The sequence below is a fragment of the Drosophila serrata genome, unplaced genomic scaffold, assembly GCF_035046125.1.
Source record: "Drosophila serrata isolate PLE 108 unplaced genomic scaffold, ASM3504612v1 contig_184, whole genome shotgun sequence".
Classification (NCBI taxonomy): domain Eukaryota; kingdom Metazoa; phylum Arthropoda; class Insecta; order Diptera; family Drosophilidae; genus Drosophila; species Drosophila serrata.
The window spans coordinates 8583358-8607716 of record NW_028257082.1 but is presented as its reverse complement, the minus strand read 5'-3'; the positions used below and the strand labels follow the sequence as shown (position 1 = coordinate 8607716).

The window sequence follows — 24359 nt, the reverse complement described above, 5'->3', positions numbered from 1 at the left end:
GTACTCTGTATTTTCTACTGAAACTGAATGAACCCCCAAGTAAAAATCCATGTAACTTTTCTTTGATATACTTAAACTATAGTTTTAATTGGTTTTTCATACATTTGGTTGCTTGCTTACTTAACAATGTTCGCTTGAGCGGATCATTTCGTTTCAAAACAAATCGGTGAGAGAACTAAACTCTGGCGCTATCACAACAAGATTAGAAAACTACGCATTTGCAATGGTAGACCTCGGATTTGCCTAACTAGAGTTTGACAATTTGTGCTCGATTTGGTTTGGTTTTCAGTTAAGGGGTTTGAGTTCACAATTCACATTTACAATCGGAAGCTATAAACTGTCTTTTGTTCTGCGGATCGCTAGCTAGATCGTTAGTGTATATGCAGGTATAGGAATAGATCAGTGGCTAGCTATCTGTATAACAACTTTTGGCTTAACATATAGGTAACTAAAACAAGGACTAAGCTACGCTTTTCATATCATATAGTGTACGGTGTGTGTGTGTGTGTGTATTGGCTAATCCTACATCCTGGCCGCTTCCTAGGAGCTAGTGATGGCCTGCGTCGGTGGCGCCGCTCCATTGCTCAGCCTTTGGGGTGTGGTGGTGCTGGTCGCCTGCAGGGCCGGCTTCTGCTCATCATCCTCCGGATTATCCCAGAACTGGCGTTCTCCGGAACCGAAGATGTTGTAGAAGGTGCCGCAAATGATGTACACAAAGGCGGCAATGAAGAACACGATCTGCCACTGACCCATCATGGGCTGCAAGTACAAGAGATGTCAGGTAATGTTAGTAAAACAATTTTAAATTTAGAATAATTGATGGTTTTATATACTAAGAAGTCTAACAAGGTTGTTGAATGTATTTATACCAAATCTGGCTAAACCAAAATTTGGCAATACTTTATAAAAGAATATAGTTGTCTCACTTTTGGGTATATAATCTAGTGCTGTTTATATAGGATGTAAACTGTTTGTTTATATAATTATTTATTAATTTCTTTGGTCACAGATGCTATATTTAACCCACAAAACTAACAGTATTTAATTTTTCAAATGCATTTTTGATATAAAGAAATATTTCTATAAATTTCCAAGTAATTATAATAATTGTGACTTTGCCAGTATTTTTTATACCCTTGCAGAGTATTTCATTTTCAGTCAGAAGCTTGAAAAATGTGAAGAGTCATTTCTGAACCTGTATGTTATATATATTCTTGATCAGCGTTGAAAGCTGTATCGATCTAGCTAAAAAGTAACATAGAACAGCTTTCCGAACTAATATTAAAGCATTTTTGGCCGAGTTATGATCAATTTATAATTCGAGACTCTTCTTCAAAGGTATACAAACTTCGCCTCCCAAAGCAAGATTACTAACTTGTTTATAATTTTAAAAAAACTCTTACTATTATTCTTAAGCTTTTTAAGTTAAAAACTCCATTAAACTCACCTTGCTGGGATCGGAGATCAGGTTGCCCGCGGCAATGGGCGCCAGCAGACCGGCCAAGTTGGCCAAGCAATTCGTGATGGCCATCAGGAAGCCGGCAAAGCGAGGCGTGAGGTCCAAGTGGTTGATCTTGAAGCCCGAGTAGATGCCTCCGTTCAGGCCCACACCAATGGTGAGGATGGCCAGAGTCAAGGCACGGTCGCAGCCCGTATAGGAGGCGGCGATCAAAGCGATACCAGGACCATATTGGCCAATACTGTTGATTATCTTCCTGGTGGCTGTCAGGGAGAAGCGCTTCGAGCTGATCATCCAATCGGCAATCACCGAAATGAACATGGACAGCAGCCACATGGCCAAGTAGGGTAGGGAGCTGAGCAGGCCGTTGGACTTGAGGGAGAAGCGGAGCACCTGCTTCATGTACGTGGGCAGCTCGGTCATCAGAGTCTCGTAGCCATAGTTGTGACCCATGTGAGCGAAGAGAATAGCATAGAAGGGCAGCGACTTGATGATGGCCTTGAAGGGAATTGGAGGACTCTAGAAAAGGTATATAAATTAGTTCAATTTTCATTGTTATTAATTAACTAAACCCACCTTAACCACATCTGTTCCCCACAGCGCATCGTTGATGTACTTCTTCTCCCGCTCATCAATGGTGGGATGAACCGAGGGATCCTCATGTACGAACATCAGGAAGGCAATGGACCACACGGTTCCCACCACTCCAAACACATAGAAAATCGATGGCCAGCCACCATCGAAACCGTATTCCGCCAGCAGTCCAGACAGAGGCATAGAGATGATGGTTCCAAACTGAGCACCAGCATACACAGCGGCACCCATTCGTGATCTCTCGTTGGGTGGTATCCATTTGGCCAGCAGGGCATGAGTACAAGGCACAATGGGACCCTCACCCAATCCCTGGATGAAGCGCACTCCGCACAGACCCCAGACGCCACCTTCGCGGGCGGCCACAGGGACAAGGAAGGCAAACACCGAGTTGATCAGCATGCCGTAGCCCAGGAAGCGCAGTGATCCGTACTTCTTGGCCAAAATGCCAAAGGGAATCTGGGTGAGGACATAGCCGTAGAAGAAGGAAGACAGGATATAGCCTTGCAGGGCCGAATTCCAAGGGAACTCGCCATCCTGGGAATCGTCCTAAGAGATGAAGATGGGTAAGTAATTAATATAAATTTGAATTACTTCTAAGCTTGAGATAAATATTCAACTTACAATGGGTATATCACGATCTCCGCACTCATCATCATACTCCTCCTCACCGGTCTTAATCGCCGTGTGATTAACCATGGCCACAATGGCCACTGACATATTCGTTCGCATCACATACGCATTGGCCATGCCCAGGAAAAGCATAAAGGTCACAAAATAGCGGGTGGCAAAGCATCCTACAAATTAAGAGAAAGACAATTAGTGAGATAAGAGATGAGACACAACAAAAATAAATAACCCCAGAGGAAGAGAAAATAATTGTGCCTGCGTCAGTGACCAATAAGCGTGCATAAACTAATTTATCTAATTTAGACCAGAGCAAGCGGAAATCTTGTCAACAACTGTAAATGTTAGCTGAGAAATTATATGTTTCGGAAATGCAGAAATAACCCAAATATTTCTAGGCTATCGCAGAGATATAAAGATATAATCTTGTCTGGGGGTTTGCTTAGCTCAAGGTTCGTTGCTCGCACGAGATAAGCCTTTCGCCGGTCCCGCTACATTATGATTCATGGTTTAGATTGGAAAACCTACAACAATCTTTACACAGAAACAAAATATCTCATAGATGAAATTATAAAAATCTACTTAAAATTTTAAGTGCTTATATCAAAGAACATTACTTAGTCATTTGATCTATTTTATGCCTGTAAAAATAAACTAGAGTCGTTTGTTTTCAAGTGCAATTGCACAATGGCCTGTCGTAATTTCTGCTCATTTATTTATTTGATTTCATCGCCATATACTCATATTCCGAGATCGCGTTTTATTATTGCTATGAAAGCAATTGTTTACATTGGAATGGGCCAGTGTTGATCTTTTTTGTTGTTTTTAGTGCCGTTTTGTGTCATTTGGCAAACGTGAATGGTCGGCATTTCTCAGCAATTGCACGGGCGTGGAACACGTGAGGTAACCTGGATTTCCACCTGCAGGTACAGTTGTGTTCGCTTTCAGGGTCTACGATTAAGGTCTACTATATAGTATATAGTATATAGCTTAATTAGAGAGTGACGCATACTAAAGTTCAAGGCTGCCCGCAGACTTAATTGAGGCAATTCACTTTCCCAACTACTGAACTTTGCCCCATGGTGGTAAATTTAAAATTTACGCGATAAGCATTTTTGTGTTCAATAACCTGTCTCTGATTCCTCGAAATTTAGTTTACAAAACAAGCAAAAAATAATAATTCATCGAAAAAATATGACATAAACAATGGGTGAAAGACCGCAGAATTTTCAGACTCAAAATTAATTTTAAAAATATTATTCTGTGCTCGCCGTTTATTTGTGCTCACGCAGCGTTAAATCGCGCGATTTGCTCGTTTTATGCCGCCCCTTTGTTTTCCCCTCATTCCCAGTGTTTTCATTTTTCCTCTAATTTTCCACCCAATGTCTCGTGTTGCACAATCGACAAGTTTGCTTTCGTTGCCAGCAATCTGGCGATGAGGAGAAGCACGTGTATGTCGCGCGAAATCAGACCAAGGAAACAAGTCTTCTTTGGTGGCCTAACAAAAAAATTACGTATACGCAGTGGGGTCAAAAAATTCAAAAAGAAAACAGGGATAATGGTGAGGGAAATATATATGCAAATATAGTTTAGTTTTTTATATTTTTGAAAAATATTTCAATGAAAAATGCATTGTTTTACAATTGAAACTTTAGTAAAGAAAATAGCCCAAACGAAATTACGTATACGCAATGGTGTCAACAAATTTAAAAGGAAAGCAGAGATAAGAGTGAGGGAAATATATCTACAATCTTTTGAATATATTTCAATGAAAAATCCATAACTTGTTTTACAATTGAAATTTAAGAAAAGAAAATAGACCAAAACTTCTCCTTGTATCCCTATTTTAATATGATAATCTTGAATATTAAGCAGTTTAGTCATAACTCAGCACGTTATCAGACATTGTATAAATTTTGTTTCGGTGGAATTCTAGCTTACTCTGCGGCTGTTCCTCAAGTGCTTCGTGGAGGTGCCTTTGATTCCATACCAAAACATGGCCATCACGATGGCGATGATTCAGACTGCTGCGTCGAAAGGGCATCTTGGTTGGGCTTCAATTCTTAGGGTTTGTTGCTTAATCTTAACTATATAGTAAATTCGGTATTTTCTAGTTTCGGTTCTCCGAGTTCCAGTTCGAGTTCACGACTTTTTGCGCACACGCTTAAACCATTTCATTGTCTATCTTTCCACTTTTCCGGCTGAAGACCGTAACATATCGCGGGCTGGGAAACTCGGAGGTTCTGCGATGGAAAACTAGCTCTGATAGGATGGTGCGGTGCCTTCGGCGCTGAGCGGTCAACTGAGTCGGTACGTTTCGCTCCCGCTTGTTGCTTTCAGCTTTTTCTACTGAGCACCAACTGTTGCGTCGCCTTCGCTTATAAACCGCGAATGGGTACGGCTATGGGTACCCTCTGTGGGTATTGAATTGGGCTCGGATATTTGTCGTAATTCTGCGCCGGCGTCGCTCTCTCCGCCGCTGAGCAATTACATCAGTTTTAGCTTTCAGATTTTCCCTAATCGAGTGAGGCGATAGAAAATTCTCCCCGGCAAATGCATCATTTCGCGGTGCCCCGGCGATTGATGTCAATTGGTAGAGTGAACTCTTTGCTCGGACCAAAGTCAAAGAAATCGTGCGCACCTCCATCGAGTATAAATGTCTAATTATATCGGATGTACGTAAGCATACGGACCAGTACCATTCACACTCACATCTCGTGACTTTGGGCACATGGAATGAGGCGTACACGCGCTGCTTAAAATATGCAAAGCTAAGTGATTATGGTAATGTTTTTGGAAAATTACCAGATACTTTTGGGAGTCACTAGGAGGCTCTAGAGATGTTACCTAATTTTATAAAGAGCTACATACTTTATTAAGGAATTGAAAATCTTTTCTTAATCAGCTAAAATCTTGAGGTTTAGCTAAAATTGAAATAATATTAGTTTTGAACTAAAGTTAAAGCTTTAGAGTTATTCCTTTAACTTAAAACTTGTTCTATTTCTTCCCTGAAATGTATATTTTTAGTTATAGTTTCCCCCTGATCACCCCCCAAAACAAAAGCAAATGGGGCAGATACATGTAAACATATATAGTATTTGCCGACTGACGATGAAGTCATAGAAATGCGACGCCGCTAAATGGAGGCGCCCCGCACAAGGTGCACTATTTTCTGTGTAATTACTGGTCATGCCAAAATGTATACTCTATGTAATCGCTTTGACAAGTTGTTGCTAATTTTGACATGGTCCGAATAAAAGAATAAAACCTGGCGAGCGGTTCCCCTTTTTTTAAATTTTTGTTTTTGTTTTGCTTTCCACAAACCGCAGAGCGCGACCAAAGCTGAAACTGTAAAAATAGCTACAGTCACGCTTGACTCACACAAGTGTTTGTTTATGAACGGGTGTTGTGCGGTGGGTGTGTTGAATGAGTGTGTGTGTGTTCGAGATGGTGGAGCTCGCTCTCAAAGTTTTGCCGCCGGCTGAGACAGACACGTGTTTGTCGCCTGCTTTTTCTTACAAGTTCAATTTGCCAATCTAAGGGGATCACCACGAATAGTGAATGAACTATGAATAAGCTCGGAAAAATGTAAAAAATATATATATAATAAAGAAATTATATAATTTATTGTGTTCTGTTACACAAATACTTGGATTCTTTGTAAAAACCTCACAAAATATCATTATTTTAATTGGCTTATCACACAAACCAAAATATGAAACGGCATAAAAGGTTATATAAGGAAATCATTTTGAATTTATATTATTGTATACCTACATATATACACATCAACATCTCAACCAAAACCAGAGATATATCAGAATGATAAAGCTTCCTCTATACCCTGTGTTTTATTATGCCTTTTGTTAATTGCTTTTCACTGGCATTGAGCGTGTCTGCTAAGCTCTCGTGACAGAAATGAAGAGAAGCCATTCACACTGTCTAGCTTGACAAATACAAACACATACCACACACCATATTCGCAAAATACGAAAATGATTCAAAATGTACACATGTAGGGTACATTTTTGGCAGACCCCCTAATGGAATATTTTCTGCTTGTATGAGGTACAGTTGTGCGCCCGCTCAGAGCAATTAAGTGGTTTTTCATTTTGTCTGCCAACTATTTTCTATTTTTGTAGCTCACCACAGCAATGAGCATAATCTTGTTGATAATTATTTATGAATATGTCTGCCTTAGTTAATGATTTTACACAAACTCTACATGGGTTTGACATCACCAAGTTCTTCTTACATTTCCATAGCATGCTTTTGGGGTGAGCTTTGTGGCTAACGTAACGTATGCGTAATAACGTAAGCGCTAAGTTTATTTCATTGAAACTGTAGCTTTCTTTTGTTATGGTTTAAATGCGAGGGATTACGTTACATTCTTGGGAATTGCTGGAACTTCTAACTCTCGCTGATAATCGTAATCCCCTATTGACGTTTATTTGGTTTTCAACTCAATTTCAGCATAAACAAAGCACACTTGTCTCCTTTGGATGAAGTGGTGTGGTGTTCCTGGTATCGGGCATCTTGAGAGGTGCCAAAGAGTATCGCAAATATTTTCACTCCATAAAAAAAGAAGCAGCTTTGTCTGCTACCGAGAAGGTTAAGCTGATGTCAGCCAGCGCATGTTTACCCCTCGTTTTTTTATGGTATTTTATACCCTTGCGGGGTATTATCATTTTAGTTAAAAGTGTGAAACGCATTGAAGGAGTCATTTGCGACCCTATAAATATATATTCCTGATCAGAATCAACGGATTAATCGATCTAGGGTTTAATTTTAAAATTGTCAAAAATTTATAAAATTTAAATTTGAGTATACAGATTTGTTATTTCCTATTTAATTGTTTAATTCAATAGAGTATTAAAACTTCGGCTTCTCGAAGTTTGTTTACTTTTTTGTTGTTATCATCAGATAGTTTCTACTCAGCGACTCAGTTAGTGGGTTAATTGCTCTGCAATTTCTATTTCAGTTTCCCCTTTGCAGGTGAAATGGTGGCGCACTCTTTTTGAATGAATATCTTTGCTATTTTCGTGATAATTGTAATGCTATAAAAATAGTAACAAGCGCACTCGAGATGAGATGAGTAACTTGCCTGCCCCAAGTTCGCAAAAAATAAAAAGAGCGAAAACCAAATTCTACGAAAAAATGTCGCAAAAGTCACGATCTCGGGAAAAAAAGTAATAAGGAATTTCAACTGTCCAAATTGAATACATTATATAGTGCTTGTCGTCTGTGCGCTTGCTTTTTATTTGTTGTAAAGGCAATTTTCCAATTTAGCAAAGTCCAGCTGAGATGGGCCGCAAATCGGATTACGCCAGAGACCCGAGACGTCAACAATACTGTATGCTGTATATATATATACTGCTGATCCCATAGAAATATAGAACGGATATGGAGCTCCTCCAGTCGAGCGCATCGCTGAACAGGTCGCTGCTTCCATTGTTAAATTAGTGGGGGGGTTTTTTGGGATACACCCATTATTGGGGCATCTAAACTGCGGAGGCGTTGGCTGGGAAATTGAATAGATGCGAATATTTTCATCCAATTAACGGCTTGCATGTCGCACACATTCAAATGTCAATATCAGGGCCAAAAGCCAGCCGAAAGAACCACAAAAACTTGTCAATCTGCCAGATCGGAAATTGTTTGTCACGAGAGAGCTTTGAAAATTGCAAAAAGTTGAGATGTTATTGCTGCTAATGAAAGTAAAAAGCGAAAAGTTCTCATTCTCGTTGGTATTCCAAGGCGAATGCGAGTGCATTTCCCTCGCTGACCTTAGCCGCGAATCTCTGGAGTATATGTGTGCCGGGAGAAACGAGTTTATTTGTTTTTTTGCCATTGCCTTGCAGAGTTCATTTGCACAGTTATAAACACGTACTGTATTTGGCGAATTGCCGCGATTTATGGCTCTGTTTTTGGGCCCGCTTTTGTTTTTCGTATTTTTGCCGGTAACCGGTTTTGGCCTGGTTTTGGTTGCCTACCAAAAAGGTGAACCGGGAACTACAAACAAATTGTGTCAAGTGCCAAGCAGATTTTTATGTGGAAAATAAATATATTATAGAAATAGGAAGCCAAGATTAAAGTAAACAAACCACTTGGTCTGTTCGCAAATGGCAGAGTAATAGGCAAATTAGACACAACATCAGTGGGCAGTGTTGACTCAACTGTACCACCCACCAACTGGCACTCACACACCCCCCAAAAATACACAGAAAGAATTAAAAATTAATCAACCTTTTGGTAATGAGAAGATCATATTTTGGATGCAATGAAAATTTACTTTTAAGACACATTCCAATTGTAGACCAGACCTATTTTTGGACAGAAAATCAATCTAAGAAACCACTACCCCCGTTTCTTTAAATATTATTATGCTTTTATTAATATTTGGCTTCCCAAATATTATAAAACATTTTCTTTCCGTGCAAATTATGGTCCCTGTGTCACACATGATCATTGTGAATTTGGCTCACGCATTGACGGCTTTTGTTAATAATGAATTTAATTTTTCTCCTCTTTTTCCGTTGCATAACAAATAACTTCCGTTTAGCGGCAACCTTGTCATCCATTTTTGGGTCTGTTTTCGTTTATTAAAATCAAGTGGATTCCAGGAGAAGCCACACTCGTAGGCATTGAGAATCCCATTCAATCGACTTCAAGTGTAATTTTCGAGTTTAACGATTGCAAAATAGCCGGGACGAACGTGTTCTGGCTCTGTTAATTTGCCCGGTATTTCGAGCCAGTGAGAAATGTAAATTATATGTCGTCCCAGCAGCAACTGAGATATATATCCGACAGTGTATATTGTCATGAGCAATAAATGGGGCAATTACCCGGTGACTGGAATCATAGACTTGAGGGTATTATGCATCAGATGGAATCGCAATTGTACCGGATAATTATTCGGAGAAAAGAAAGCGAAACTGTATTTGCATATTATTCAGATCAGTAAACATTATTAAGGTGTCTTGAATTAGTTTGTTAAAGCCGGTTTTCGACAGGAGATAATAATTAATAAAGACAGATAGGTCATTTCCTATTGTGAGACATATTTTAAAATATTTTATTGATTGAGGGGAAGTCTATGTATATTTTCGTTGCTTTAAATATATTGCCAATAATTTCAAGAGAATATATAATTGAAAAGAAGACTTGAAACTCGTTTATCAATATAACAAATAACTAAAATAAATCCTTATTTATTTATAGGTTCTTTCTGCACTATCTATTAAAAGTAAACTATTCTTTTCATACCCTTAATTTGCATCTCCCTTATTATTAGCTTTTGAATTTATGATGTTTTTGTCACATCGCTCTATCTATCCCTAGAGTATGATCTAACAATGAGGGTGTCATTACAATTGGGAATTATCTCAGCTCTAGTGTAATTGAAATTGTGAATTATCTCGGCTGTAATTTGCAAATATTACACCAATTAAGTGTGATATTCGAACCCACTCTCCAAGCCTCTGTACTAATTATATTAAGTATTATATTATTTTAGGAACTCACCTAGCGGAGGCTTCTCCAGATCCTTCTCGGTGCTCGCACAAATGGCCTCCTTTGACGCGGACATTTTGTTAGCTGCGGAGTTGTGCTGGGCTTTTGTTGAAGTTAATCACAAGGTGTTAATACGAATTGATTACACCGCTGCAGGTGACGCGTTTAAATATCACTATGTAAGTACTACAACGGCTGACAATGCAGAAAGTAAACTCAGTGTCTGTCTGAGGTGTGTTGCAGTGGAATGAGTATTTGCAGTTTAATTATTGACCAATGTGGGACTTTTATTATTATTGTTATTATTTATTGTCCCAGGCTCACGTTGAGCTGGAGATTCAGGTGGATCTGCAGGTGACTTCTTCTACACTCGCGATCTGCTGCCGCTGGCGGCTGGATTTGTTCTGATTGACAGTCGGCGGGCAGCGGGCCTTAAATAAGCCTCGAAACCTCTGAGCTTCAGACAGAGTCTGCTCCGTCCGTCTGCTGTTTGCTGGTGTTTGCACGATTTATTCGCCGGTCTTGTTGACACTCGGCCGGTGGGTCTTCGGGGACGGGATCCGGATCCCTTCACTTCTCCAGCAGTTTCCCCGGAGAGCAGATCGACGGCAGATCAAGCTGTTAATCTGAAAGCAGAGCAAAGCGGTCAACAAATTAGTTTGATAAATTTAGACGGCTTCAATTGGTTGGGCAAACGCAAAGGCAAGTGTCGCCGAATGCGAAATATCCATCGTCATCCTCTATATATCTCCTATATTGGCATTTGATTTCGCGATCTCACGAGTCTGAGTCGCCCTACGCACGTTTTCCCAGTTAACAGCGACTGGCGATCAAATATTGAATATCATTATTTGACAGATTCAGATACTCGGGAATATATATCTATAATAAACTGACAGATCGATCTGATTGAGGGTACAGTTTGTCACCTGTTTTCTCAGCCAGTTCCTTGGATTTTTTTCTGGGCCAAGCAAGGCTAGTTTAATATTTGCATTAATACTACATTGCACAGGCTTTCGTAAAGTAATTAACCTTACAGCTCTACTTATCTCGCAGCTATTGACAATTTCGGGGCCCTGATGATGTAATTTGTTTATCATTTTATTTTGAGTATGTTTTTGTTTTACTTTTACTTTACAGTCGCGCGACTGGCAAACTACTGACAAAAATGTTTCCCTTTTGAAAGAAACTGGTTACGCGGTGCGCCGAAACAAATTTCCAGGTAAATTCATTATAACACCGCTTTGATTCTACATTTATTTAAGTCCCCACACATATGTATATATATATAAATATATAGATATATTTACCGTAAATAATAAATAACAATGAGCACTTGAGTTTTGTGTGAGCGGAATCTCAATTGTTTTTCGAATGGTTTGCACGTCAGAGGAGAAGCTTAAGCAGGCAAAATAAAAAACATTTTTGGAAAGTTTCGTAAGACGTCTCAACAACCTGCTCTCCCCCAATGTCTTTTTTTTTGTTTTGGCCAATTTGTTTGCGTAGATTTCTTAGAAATTAAGCCCACACAAAGCCCTAATTGGGCTGTTATATGCTAGAGTCTGGTAAACATTAAAAAATAAACATGTCAAGTTGGAGGGGCAGCCCCTAATTACAATAGAACTGCTGCTAAATTTCCATAACTTCAACTCGATCAGCATTTATAGAAACACATTTGTTTGCTTCTATGAATCAGATATTAATATTTTTATCTTATTTCCTTCATTACATTGAACATTTATCCCTATCGCACTTGTTTGTAAGCTATTAATGAATGCATTTATTCCGTAATCCCTTGATTGATATCCATATTTATAGGCTCGTGATCGTAGAACGATCGAAAATAGAAACGTGAGCTCTATAGCGTTACTTAATAAGATGATCGACTAAAGTAGCGCAAATCTCGAGTTTCCTTTGCCGTATTTCTGTCACAAATATTGATCAATTTAGACAATTAGCAATGTGACTTTGGGGTAAACATTGGACACAAATACCGGGGATATCAAACGTGAACGTGGAATGATTTTGCATTTTATGGCAAAATGCTAATCACCAAACCGCAGATCGCTCAGATCAGTCAAGAGCGATGGTTGCCTGGCTCCTGGAACGGCTTAAAGTTAGTTATCTAAACTTATATAAGATAGAAACAATTAAAATAAATTCCCCCTGGTAATTTACTACTGCTCGTGTATAAATACTCGTCTGTAGCCTATAAATCCTCTAAATGTAATAAATTTAAACAGAAAACGTTTAATGTTAATGCCGCAACTGTCACTGGTTGCGGGCATTAAAAGTGCATTAGTAAATAATAATAAATGCCGAAAATTTATAGACTTGTGATCGTCTATAAAACATTTTTAGTGCATAGGGGTAACCATAGAATTTATGAACCTTATCGCTATCAGTAACGACTCTTAATCGGATTGAAAAGTGCGCCAAGGCGCTAGCAATTGGCTGTCAAGTGGCGGAAATTTCGTCCAGATAAGTTTGATTCCAAAAGAGGCTGACAAAGTTCGTTTTGGCCAAGAGAATACTGTGGTCAAAAGCCCCTGACCGGTGCTTGTAAATACCCGGGGCAGACATATTTATTGACATATTATTAGAGTGAAGCTTCTATCCCTTAAAATTGGAATTCTTCAAATGCTGTGGGTTGCCATGAGGGGGCCACCTCTATTAACTACCGCTGTGACTTTGGCCGTAAATCAAAAACGGTTATCACCGATTGTACATACACCCGGAGTCGAGTGGGGAACCTCTCATAGATTGCATGGCATTACGTACCCTGGACGGAAACGAGATACACGTGCTAATTATTCTTCATTCACCCTTTTTTTGGCTCACTGAATGTCTGAGATGATGGCCATAAAGCGACACAAGACTTCAGATATCAGATTGCCTTAATAATGTCATAATTGGGCTTTATCGCCAGGCCATAAAGCAGCCTTCGTCACATATACAATGGATTCGTGACGAGGCACGGGGTAAATTTTCCATCAGGTTTCAGATTCGGATAGTCCATTGGCACTTTAATGGCGTATCCTCTTAAATTAATTTATTTTAATGGTATTCGCCAATTGTGCTAATTGTTGGCAACGCTTTCAGCATCATTTCCATTTCCAGTTGCATTTCAATTTTCATTTCCACTGGCCGGTTGGCTGCAAGTGGAGCGCCAGTAGTGTTTGCATTCAGCTTTTCAAGTTCAAGTTCAGGCCCGGGTTTCAACCTCAACTCACATTCACATTCGATTCGGACGACTGAGTATGCACTCAGAGGAAATATAGATTCTAATGTTTGGTAAAGTTTTCTAAGTGACAAACTAAGAAGAAATAATTACAGTGCTGTGGCAACTACATGATATATTACTATATATTACTTTCTTATATTTCCTCCTAAAATATAATCTTTAAAATGCTTTTGTTTTTTGTTTAGTGTATTATTTATAGGTCGTGTGTTTACATTGTTCTGCGCTGCTCTCGAACAGTGGGAAACTGTATGAGTTGGGGGTCTTAGGGGCCCTCAGAAAAGGTATTTTCACATGCTTATCTGCTTATCGTTGCGCATTTTAGCACTTGACTTGGATCGATTGCTATTGGATCGAAATTGAGAAACGGGATTCGCAATGAAATCTATAGTCTAGGGTTCTCGTAATCACTGGCCACTTGTCTGCGAGGAAGTAAAGTGAATGTTACACACGAAATAATGCATCATTAGCGATCGTAAATCATTCACTTCAATTGAGTTTCTTGACAATAAAGAGCCATAATTTTCTGTTCTGCTTATTTAACACGTTTTAACACACTTTAAGGGTATTTTAATTTCAATCAGAAGCTTGTAAAATGTGAAGGAGTCATTTCCGACCCCATAAATCTTACATATTATTGATCAGCATCGAAAACCGAGTCGATCTAGCTATGTCTGGAACAAATTAATTTTTTGGAAAATTAAATTGAGTATGCAGATTTGATAACCGAATAAAAACTAACATAATACAGCATTTCGATTCAAAATTCAAACCTTTTTGGCTAAGTTATCATATTTTTAAGCTTTGATTTGTCATAAAAATTTCATATAAAAATATTAATCAATACTGATTCACAGAATGCAATTTTTTAATGCAAAGTTATGACCGATTCCCAATTTATTCTTATAAATAAATTGCAAAATGAAAGGGTGTATAAACTTCAGTTTCTCGAAGTTACTTGTTCTGTTTAGCCTTTTGTTAAATTTTTTGTATATTCGAAGTTATTTGCATACGAGTGGAGGGAGGTATTAAGACATATTTTTATAATTTTTGTGGCTTTAATTGTCAGGCGGTTTTTAATCAGAAACTCACTCACCTTACTGCAAAATGAAGTGAACTGAGCTGAACTGAACACAAACACACGCGCTAACGAATATTCATAAGAAGAAACAACTTTTCAAAAATACGAATCAGCTGTTTTGCCTTACTCTGGTTTTTTAATAATTTTCTCTGTCTTAATGTTTTCGCCGTGAGGCTAATTACAGGGCACGCCAAATGAAGGGAACTAATAAAAAGTAAAGGTAGTTACCTATGGGAACTTACTTTTTATTAGTTGCAAGCCTTTTTTAGCACTCTCTACTTTGTATTCAAAAGCCATTGAAATGGCATTAAAATTTAGTTATTTATTGATTGCAATGCAAGGAAATGTATAGTAATCTTAATAGTTATTTACACACGACACTTTTTCTTTATTTTTTAGCCAATAATAAAGATTGTATCCTTAAGGATTTAGCAATCATAAGGATGTGGAATAAACTTTTTTTTTATCATTTAATATTTATCAAAACTTTCACCAATTAGAAACATCATTTACTTGGAGGGTTCACTGTTTATTTTCTGTAACTGGATATCAGCGAATTAGCAGACAAAAACAAAGGAACGAAAAACTGACAACGCTGCAAAATTCTCTCAACTTTAGAGTCTAGACTGGAAATGCTTCACTCACTTTTATATTTGGGAAAGCCTTGCGAATTTCCTCCACACGCACTTTGGGAAAACCAGCCTTTTTCCGAGCTTTTCGCTTGTGTTGCTCTTTTCGCAACGAGCGTTGGAACTGTAATGAGTTACTACCTCGACTAATTGAACGTTTTTATAATTCTGTTTCTGTTTTTTTACTCGCAAAGCGGCTACGTTGACGCCGGCAGCGACGTTAGGAAACACGAAGCTCTCAATTTAATTCATCGGCCGAGCTTCGTTTCGCCTGATAAATACCTGGCCGGCCAGGTGATAATGATAATGATAACTGCGGCCATAAACCATCGAACGGAGTGAGTGACAGTTGGACACGGCCCTTTGGCGGGGATCTCACTGTGAGAGAGAGACTTTGTTCCTGTCAAACAGTTAAAGAGAGTTAAGAGAGTCAAGTGCAGTTACTGTGATTTCAACTCTCGACTCAATCGTGTGCTTTTCACGTGAGCTCTTACTCGCACTTTCTGGCAAATTATTAACTTAATTGCTCTCACTCGCATGAGAGACGCATGAGAGATGTGCGATGAGTGATGAGCGATGAAAGAGACTTTTACGATATTGACAATTGACAAGAATAATGAGGAGGTTTACAATCACTAGACTTTAGAGCAAGTGTGCTGACGTCAAGGACAGAAAACTCAAAAGGATGGGAGAATGCCTGATACACCCCCATAATCAAAATGGTTACGCACAAGAAACCATTAGTTTCTGCGTAAATCCGTTTTATTATCAGCTTAAGGTATTCGAATTTGAGAGAAAAAAACACTTGAAAAATTAAAACAATAATACCATTTGAATAAATTAGGTATTTACGAGATTTAAAAGTAATAAAACCATAAGTGGTAGATATACTTAATCTAGGTCTATGTCTATTTATTTCTACCATCTGAATAGTACTTAATTTTAGCATACACAATATCAACGTGTTACTCTATTCTTCTCCATTTCAGCAATAAATGCATACACTATTTATTTCCAAATATCCCCTTCTATACTATCATTTTCCCCCAGTGCCTTAATGCGCCATAAACCGACTTTGGTCAGCCGATAAGACTTAAGGCTAAGTTCTCTTCTGCTGGTAGCCAATATCAACTGATTTCGGGTCTATAAAGTGTCGTAAAACACAATCTTGACCAGCAGTATCACCAACCTGGATCACATTACGAATATATATTTAAAGATATACAAACTTATATGTATGAAGGGTCGGCACCATGAATGACTGATCCATTGGGACTGGGAAAACCTTGTCACATGACTTGGGATTATGGTCTTTGGATTAGCCTAACAACCGCGACTCCACTTGCCACAGCCTTTTTGGAGATCTGCTATCGCCTGGCACAAGCTATAAGTATGACAGCTTCGAGTGCCATTCAATTGCCCGTGCCAAATCATATTCGAACAATCCGTTTCAGGTCCTACGAAGTGGTTGGTCCCACGAGTACATTATCTCACCATTAATTGTATTTTGCAATTTAAGATAGGACAGTGACGAAGTCGCGGGGTATCGGATCGATGCAGATGATATTCCAGCGCCGCAATTGATCGACTATCGTTTTTTGTTTTGGGGCCCGTCGTTTGACGCAATTAATATATTATATATTACGCTTTGTTTTCGGATTTCCATCTGTGCTTGTTTCTGTTTTGACCAAGATAACAGAACTTGATTTTGTGGCCTACGAACAATTAATGTGGCAGATTGCATTACCTCCAGGTGCAAAGCAAGGGTAAGAGTTCTTATATTCCATTATTTGGCATTATCTTTGATAAAATGTCAAGTGATTTTCCATAGAAGTATTGAGTCACTCACGAAAAGAGGTCCTAAGAAAGTTATATAGTAGTAGAATCGTTTGATAATTAATTGTGATTAATTTGAAATACCGTCTTGTCGCAAAAATACACACAGGACAGTTTAAAAAACTCCTAACTAAGCCAAAAATGCATTAATTTCAAATCGGGAAGCGTTCCTAACATATGTTAGTTTTTATCAGTTTAACAAATTTACATACTCAATTTAACATTTTAGGAAATTGAAATTTTCGGTTTTAAATTCTGATCAAGATTATATATTAATTTTAGGGTCAGAAATGTCTGCGATTTATACTTCTAACTGAAGTTAAAATACCTTGCTAAAGCAGATAGAAATATATTCATTTCCTTAAAATATTTAATATATATTTAGCTAACCTTAATTTCTCTTCGAGTAAATTTTGATTGTTCTTGGTATTTTCTCAAAATGAAGTCACAAATTATTATGACAGATAAGAGGCACTCTTTATTTTTATATATATTTATTTTGAAGATTAAGTAATCTGATTAAAGGCGTTAAGAACTGAGTCTTAAGAATTATGGCCCTAGTGACTATATTTATAGGGTTTCTATATTTACAATGTATTTAATATAGTATATATTGAGAGCAAATGATACAAACAGCTACACATTTTGTGAACTTTAATGGTTGTACTTTAAAAAGGGAAATAATAAAGATCAAGATTAAAATTATAAAGCGGAACAAAAGCCATTTGAACTACATTAGGTGATTTTGTGCTATTTAAAAGTAAGAGAAAACTAAACTAACTAAACTAGGAATTAGAAAATGAGTAGAAAGTATCTGTCATATTATTTATTGGTGAGCTTGACTCAAAAACACATAAATTAGGGGATTGTAACACATAAAATAAAACAGCAAATAAATAGACCCACATATCCCTATTTCATCTTTTGTGAAATTCAGTCTGCACCCCAAACTCTCTTGTACGAAAACAAAAATAAATCAGTTTGAAAACTAAACATGGACCGACTGATAGCTGATTATAGGAGGGCCTGGAGGTAAATATGGCAATAAAACTCATAGCCCGGCGACAATATATCTCATATAGCCCCCCATTGCAATCGAGTGGCTAGATAAGAAACGTGTCGCAAATCGGCCGAGCCGCCTGCTCACGTTCACGTGATGTGCACGCCGATCTATCCGGCTGAGTACATTTACTACTCAAACTTGCAAATGTGGGCACAGGTAAATCGCACAACAGGTAAAACAGCGACACCAGCCGCCAACAGCGATAATGAATAACAAGCACAATTAACGCGATCAACAGCGGGGACGATGTGCTAAATGCTGATACAAATGGCTTATCTTGGCACCGATATTTGGCCCAGACAACCCACTGGGAGGGAGAAAAAGCTAATGGTGACATGTCTCACCAAGATTCCAGACCTCTTGGACTTAAATTTAGACAGACGGATGGACCGAGTGTAATCCCAGCAAACATGGCCAATCATCGCTGTTTGAGCTGATCTCATAAAGAAGCGGCAAATAGATAACTTAGAGACCAGAAATGTGTGCTAGTGCTAAATATTGTGTCACACATTACTCATACGCAGCGTGGACTCTGAGAATCACTTGCTCCAGAGGTAATTATATTTGCTCAAGACACCAAAAAGTATGCTTTAGCTTTTTTCTAGTGTGGTGAATATTGGGGTGTAAAGGTGGTGAAATAAATAAGATCTCAATGTATCCAGAACCCTTTGATTTATAATTTCTCACAAAGTAAATACATTTGAATTACTGCCTATATATTCCTTAACTGTTATTAAAATTACATTTAATTTATACACTTTAAAATGCCCTGCAGAATCAACGATACGGATTCGGGTTCCACTCGTTTTCAGCCGAGTGTTAGAATTGGCAATTGGGTGGAGGACAAGTGTCTTGAGGAGGTAAGCCGCTCATTACTTATTGATTTATTAAGTAACTTAAATTAATATCATTTTATAGGACACAATAGTAAATTTCAAGCGGCAACACGATAAGGGTGAACTCCTTGTGGTTAAGGCACGCAAACTGTACGATAATTTCCTAAAGCCTATTGTCCTGGCTGCTCCAAAGCAAAACATAATTTTCGGGGATGTGGTGCAGCTAATGCCCATCACCATGGGCATCGAGAATGTAGACTCAGCCGAGCTAAATGCCGCTCTATCGGTGGTGATCAACGAGAGGTTGGTGTATCGCAGTCAATCGATCAACGAGGACTGTGAGTTGTCGGTGGCACCTTCTCGGCAACCCTGTGTCCGGAACTCCTTTCGAATTGTCAGCGGAGGCGATCACGATCTTACGGGACAGAACATAAAGTATGGCCAGAGATTCCAGCTGCAGTGCATGTCCGGGGAACAGGATCCCATTGTGCTGTACAGTGGGCCCAAGCGATGCAACCTGCAGCAGGGCATCAATGCCAGCTATATGTCCCAAAAACATGGCGAGGTGAATCTCAACTTGGGGCTAGTTCAGCGCAGTGTAAGTTTCTTTTTTACCTTTTATAAATGTATATATTTCATCTTTGTTTCCTTTATAGAAATGTAAATCTCCCAATAGTGATATTCCGATGGCTTATACTAACTGGTTTTGCAGACACGTTAATCCAAACTTACGCTTTGAAAGCGAAGGGGAAGATATTCCTGTAAGTGATCTTAAATATTTATTACATCTTATAGTTATGTTATAATTAATTACAGAGCAACTCCCCTTTGGTGATTGTTCATTCCACCACAAATCGAAATCTGGCTGCCGAAAATGTTATGATTCCAACTCTATTTGGCACAGAGTTTCTGGTTTCCGTGCAAAACTATCGAAATATTTTCAAGCATGAGATCTGGAAGAACATCTGGATGATCAGCAACGGACATGCAGCTGGAGGATCTAAGAATTCCGATTCTCACTGATGTTTTAGAACTAAACTATAAAAAAAAAGTTACGGCGCGTTGAACTTGATTTTTATGTGGCTAAAATTTAAATTTCGCACATGAAATCATGTCAGGCCGAGCCCCTGCTGCTTGGCCTAGTTACAAATTGGCAATTACTAAGCTATTTGAAAAAATAAAAGTAGAGCGATACCTTAAAGAGTTTCAATGTGTGTTAAATAATCTGAATAGACCTGGAATAGATTTTCAAAAGCGCTAATAGATTTCCAGGAGTCAAGATGTTCCTTAGGAATATTTAAATAAGTATTAAATTATTATTTTATTGGAGTAAAACATGTCTTTAAACATGTATATATTTATACTTATTTTAAGCTTCTGACTGAAATTATAGTACCCTGAATAATAAAACCTCACCCAACTAATCACTTATCGCAAGTGCTTCCCACATGGAAGTGTGCCATTCGGGCGATAAAACCACTCGAATGAAACAAACGCCAAAAGACCTATAAATAGGCAACACCCCAACCCACAGTCAGCACACTCAACCTTTGTCATGTCTCCGCTTAAGACTATAGCAACACCTCTGACCCTCTTCCTGGTTGTGGCGTCCTCCCTCGGCGAGGTGGAGCCTTCGGAGGAGTCGCGGATTATAGGAGGACAATTTGCTGCCCCTGGACAATTTCCGCATCAGGTTTCCCTGCAGTTGAAGGGTCGCCATCATTGCGGCGGCTCCCTGATCTCCGAGACGATGATCGTGACGGCTGCCCACTGCACCATGGGCCAGAGTCCCAGCCAGATGATGGCCATTGTGGGCACCAACGACCTGAGCGCTGGCAATGGTCAGACCTTCAGCATTGCCCAGTTCATCATCCATCCGCAGTACAATCCGCAGAGCCAGGACTTCGACATGTCGCTGATTAGGCTGAGCAGCCCCGTGCCCATGGGAGGATCCGTGAAGACTATCCAGCTGGCGGACTCTGATTCCAACTATGCCGCTGATACCATGGCCACGATCAGTGGCTTCGGAGCCATCAACCAGAACCTACAGCTACCCAACCGCCTGAAATTCGCACAGGTGCAGCTGTGGAGCCGCGACTTCTGCAACTCCCAGAATATTCCCGGGCTCACCGACCGCATGGTCTGTGCCGGGCATCCCAGTGGCCAGGTGAGCTCCTGCCAGGGTGACTCAGGTGGTCCTCTAACCGTCGATGGAAAGCTCTTTGGCGTTGTGTCCTGGGGATTCGGTTGCGGCGCCAAGGGACGTCCCGCCATGTACACCTATGTGGGAGCTCTGCGATCCTGGATCAAGCAGAATGCCAACGTTTAAATGGAGAATTTTCTAAGTAAAACGTATTGATAAACGACTTGAAAATAAACATATTTTGCAAACATTACTGGTGGTTTTTTTATTGAAAGTAAAGATGACGGGAAGGGTTAACAAATCAGCAATCGCCTCGCTTATTTAAGTTAGTTTATAATAGATTAACAATGCTGCATACTCGGTTTAAAAAGTTAAAAAGTTCAATTTTTTGCCAATTTTTGACAATTTTAATAATGTAACCCCCTATCACTTTTTCAAAAAATGGAAAAAATTAAAAAAAAACTTTTCTTTTAATATTTAGCTAGATCAACTTGGCTATCGATGCTGATCAAGAATATATATGATTTATGGGGTCGGAAATGACTCCTTCACTGCATTACAGGCTTCTGACTGAAAGTATAATACCATTCTGCAGCCAATATTTATATCAATTTTTATGACAATTTTTATTACAAATCATAGTTTAAAATTCGCATAACTAAGCCAAAAATGCATTAATTTTCAATCGGGGAGCTGTATTGTATTCTTTGTTAGTGGGTTAATAAATCTGCATACTCAATTTAAAATTTAAAAAACCAAAAATGTCTGAAAATTTAATACCATTCTTTGGGACCATATTTATATCTGTTTTCATCACCATTTTTTCTACAAATCATAGTTTAAAATTCGCAAACCTAATGCAAAAATACCTTAATTTTCACTCGGAAAGCTTTATTGTATTCTTTGTTATTATATTATTAAATCTGCATACTCAATTTTTAATTTTCGATACCTAAAGTTACTGCAAGTTTAATACCATTGTTCAGCCAATATTTTTCTATGTATATTTTTATATGACAAATTTTTCCTACAAATCAAAGTTTAAAAATCGCATAACTAAGCCAAAAATGCCAATATTTTTCTATGTATATTTTTATATGACAAATTTTTCCTACAAATCAAAGTTTAAAAATCGCATAACTAAGCCAAAAATGCATTAAATTCAATTCGGAAAGCTTTTCTATGTTAGTTTTTAATAGGTTAACAAAACTGCATACTCGGTTTTAAAAGTAAAAATATGAAATTTTTGGCCAATTTTTGACAATTTTAATGATGTAACCCCTTATCATTTTTTCAAAAAATGGAAAAAATCTAAAAATTTTTTTTCCTTACATAATTAGCTAGATCGACTTGGCTATCGGTGCTGATCAAGAATATATATGATTTATGGGGTCGGAAATGACTCCTTCACTGCATTACAGGCTTCTGACTGAAAGTATAATACCATTCTGCAGCCAATATTTATATCAATTTTTATGACAATTTTTATTACAAATCATAGTTTAAAATTCGCATAACTAATCCAAAAATGCCTTAATTTTCATTCGGAAAGCTTTATTGTATTCTTTGTTACTATATTATTAAATCTGCATACTCAATTTTTAATTTTCGATACCTAAAGTTACTGCAAGTTTAATACCATTGTTCAGCCAATATTTTTCTATGTATATTTTTATATGACAAATTTTTCCTACAAATCAAAGTTTAAAAATCGCATAACTAAGCCAAAAATGCATTAAATTCAATTCGAAAAGCTTTTCTATGTTAGTTTTTAATAGGTTAACAAAACTGCATACTCGGTTTTAAAAGTAAAAATATGACATTTTTGGCCAATTTTTGACAATTTTAATGATGTAACCCCTTATCATTTTTTCAAAAAATGGAAAAAATCTAAAAATTTTTTTTCCTTTAATAATTAGCTAGATCGACTTGGCTATCGATGCTGATCAAGAATATATATGATTTATGGGGTCGGAAATGACTCCTTCACTGCATTACAGACTTCTGACTGAAAGTATAATACCATTCTGCAGCCAATATTTATATCAATTTTTTTGACAATTTTTATTACAAATCATAGTTTAAAATTCGCATAACTAAGCCAAAAATGCATTAATTTTCAATCGGGGAGCTGTATTGTATTCTTTGTTATTGGGTTAACAAATCTGCATACTCAATTTAAAATTAAAAAAACCAAAAATGACTGAAAATTTAATACCATTCTTTGGGACCATATTTATATCTGTTTTCATCACCATTTTTTCTACAAATCATAGTTTAAAATTCGCAAACCTAATGCAAAAATACCTTAATTTTCACTCGGAAAGCTTTATTGTATTCTTTGTTATTATATTATTAAATCTGCATACTCAATTTTTAATTTTCGATACCTAAAGTTACTGCAAGTTTAATACCATTGTTCAGCCAATATTTTTCTATGTATATTTTTATATGACAAATTTTTCCTACAAATCAAAGTTTAAAAATCGCATAACTAAGCCAAAAACGCATTAAATTCAATTCGGAAAGAGCTTTTATATGTTAGTTTTTAATAGGTTAACAAAACTGCATACTCGGTTTTAAAAGTAAAAATATGAAATTTTTGGCCAATTTTTGACAATTTTAATGATGTAACCCCTTATCATTTTTTCAAAAAATGGAAAAAATCTAAAAATTTTTTTTCCTTTAATAATTAGCTAGATCGACTTGGCTATCGGTGCTGATCAAGAATATATATGATTTATGGGGTCGGAAATGACTCCTTCACTGCATTACAGGCTTCTGACTGAAAGTATAATACCATTCTGCAGCCAATATTTATATCAATTTTTATGACAATTTTTATTACAAATCATAGTTTAAAATTCGCATAACTAATCCAAAAATGCCTTAATTTTCATTCGGAAAGCTTTATTGTATTCTTTGTTACTATATTATTAAATCTGCATACTCAATTTTTAATTTTCGATACCTAAAGTTACTGCAAGTTTAATACCATTGTTCAGCCAATATTTTTCTATGTATATTTTTATATGACAAATTTTTCCTACAAATCAAAGTTTAAAAATCGCATAACTAAGCCAAAAATGCATTAAATTCAATTCGGAAAAGCTTTTCTATGTTAGTTTTTAATAGGTTAACAAAACTGCATACTCGGTTTTAAAAGTAAAAATATGAAATTTTTGGCCAATTTTTGACAATTTTAATGATGTAACCCCTTATCATTTTTTCAAAAAATGGAAAAAATCTAAAAATTTGTTTCCTTTAATAATTAGCTAGATCGACTTGGCTATCGATGCTGATCAAGAATATATATGATTTATGGGGTCGGAAATGACTCC

At 37.6% G+C, this 24359-nt stretch overlaps 3 protein-coding genes across 4 annotated transcripts; 2 read left to right on the top strand and 1 right to left on the bottom strand.

Annotated features, from left to right (window-relative positions):
• Window positions 1-56: 56 nt before the first annotated feature.
• On the bottom strand, window positions 57-15310 carry Picot (putative inorganic phosphate cotransporter protein picot). 2 transcript variants are annotated; one of them, XM_020955589.2, is made up of 6 exons: window positions 15157-15310; window positions 10202-10815; window positions 2675-2847; window positions 2036-2599; window positions 1448-1978; window positions 57-759 (listed from the first exon to the last, which is right to left on the bottom strand). In XM_020955589.2, exons 2-6 carry the CDS (start codon window positions 10263-10265, stop codon window positions 541-543), a joined length of 1551 nt encoding a protein of 516 aa, XP_020811248.2. In that variant the 5' UTR covers window positions 10266-10815; window positions 15157-15310; the 3' UTR covers window positions 57-540. The 2 variants fall into 2 exon arrangements, with proteins under 2 accessions (XP_020811248.2, XP_020811165.2); XM_020955506.2 differs by lacking the exons at window positions 10202-10815; window positions 15157-15310 and adding an exon at window positions 4619-6035.
• A 3387-nt stretch (window positions 15311-18697) lies between these two features.
• On the top strand, window positions 18698-20076 carry LOC110183269 (cilia- and flagella-associated protein 161). The gene is made up of 4 exons (XM_020951498.2): window positions 18698-18899; window positions 18958-19473; window positions 19532-19636; window positions 19692-20076. The coding sequence occupies exons 1-4, from the start codon at window positions 18804-18806 to the stop codon at window positions 19896-19898; spliced, it is 924 nt and encodes a 307-aa protein (XP_020807157.2). The 5' UTR covers window positions 18698-18803; the 3' UTR covers window positions 19899-20076.
• A 354-nt stretch (window positions 20077-20430) lies between these two features.
• Window positions 20431-21271, top strand: LOC110187292 (trypsin-1). The gene has a single exon (XM_020956714.2). The coding sequence runs from the start codon at window positions 20431-20433 to the stop codon at window positions 21202-21204; it is 774 nt and encodes a 257-aa protein (XP_020812373.1). The 3' UTR covers window positions 21205-21271.
• Window positions 21272-24359: the final 3088 nt, after the last annotated feature.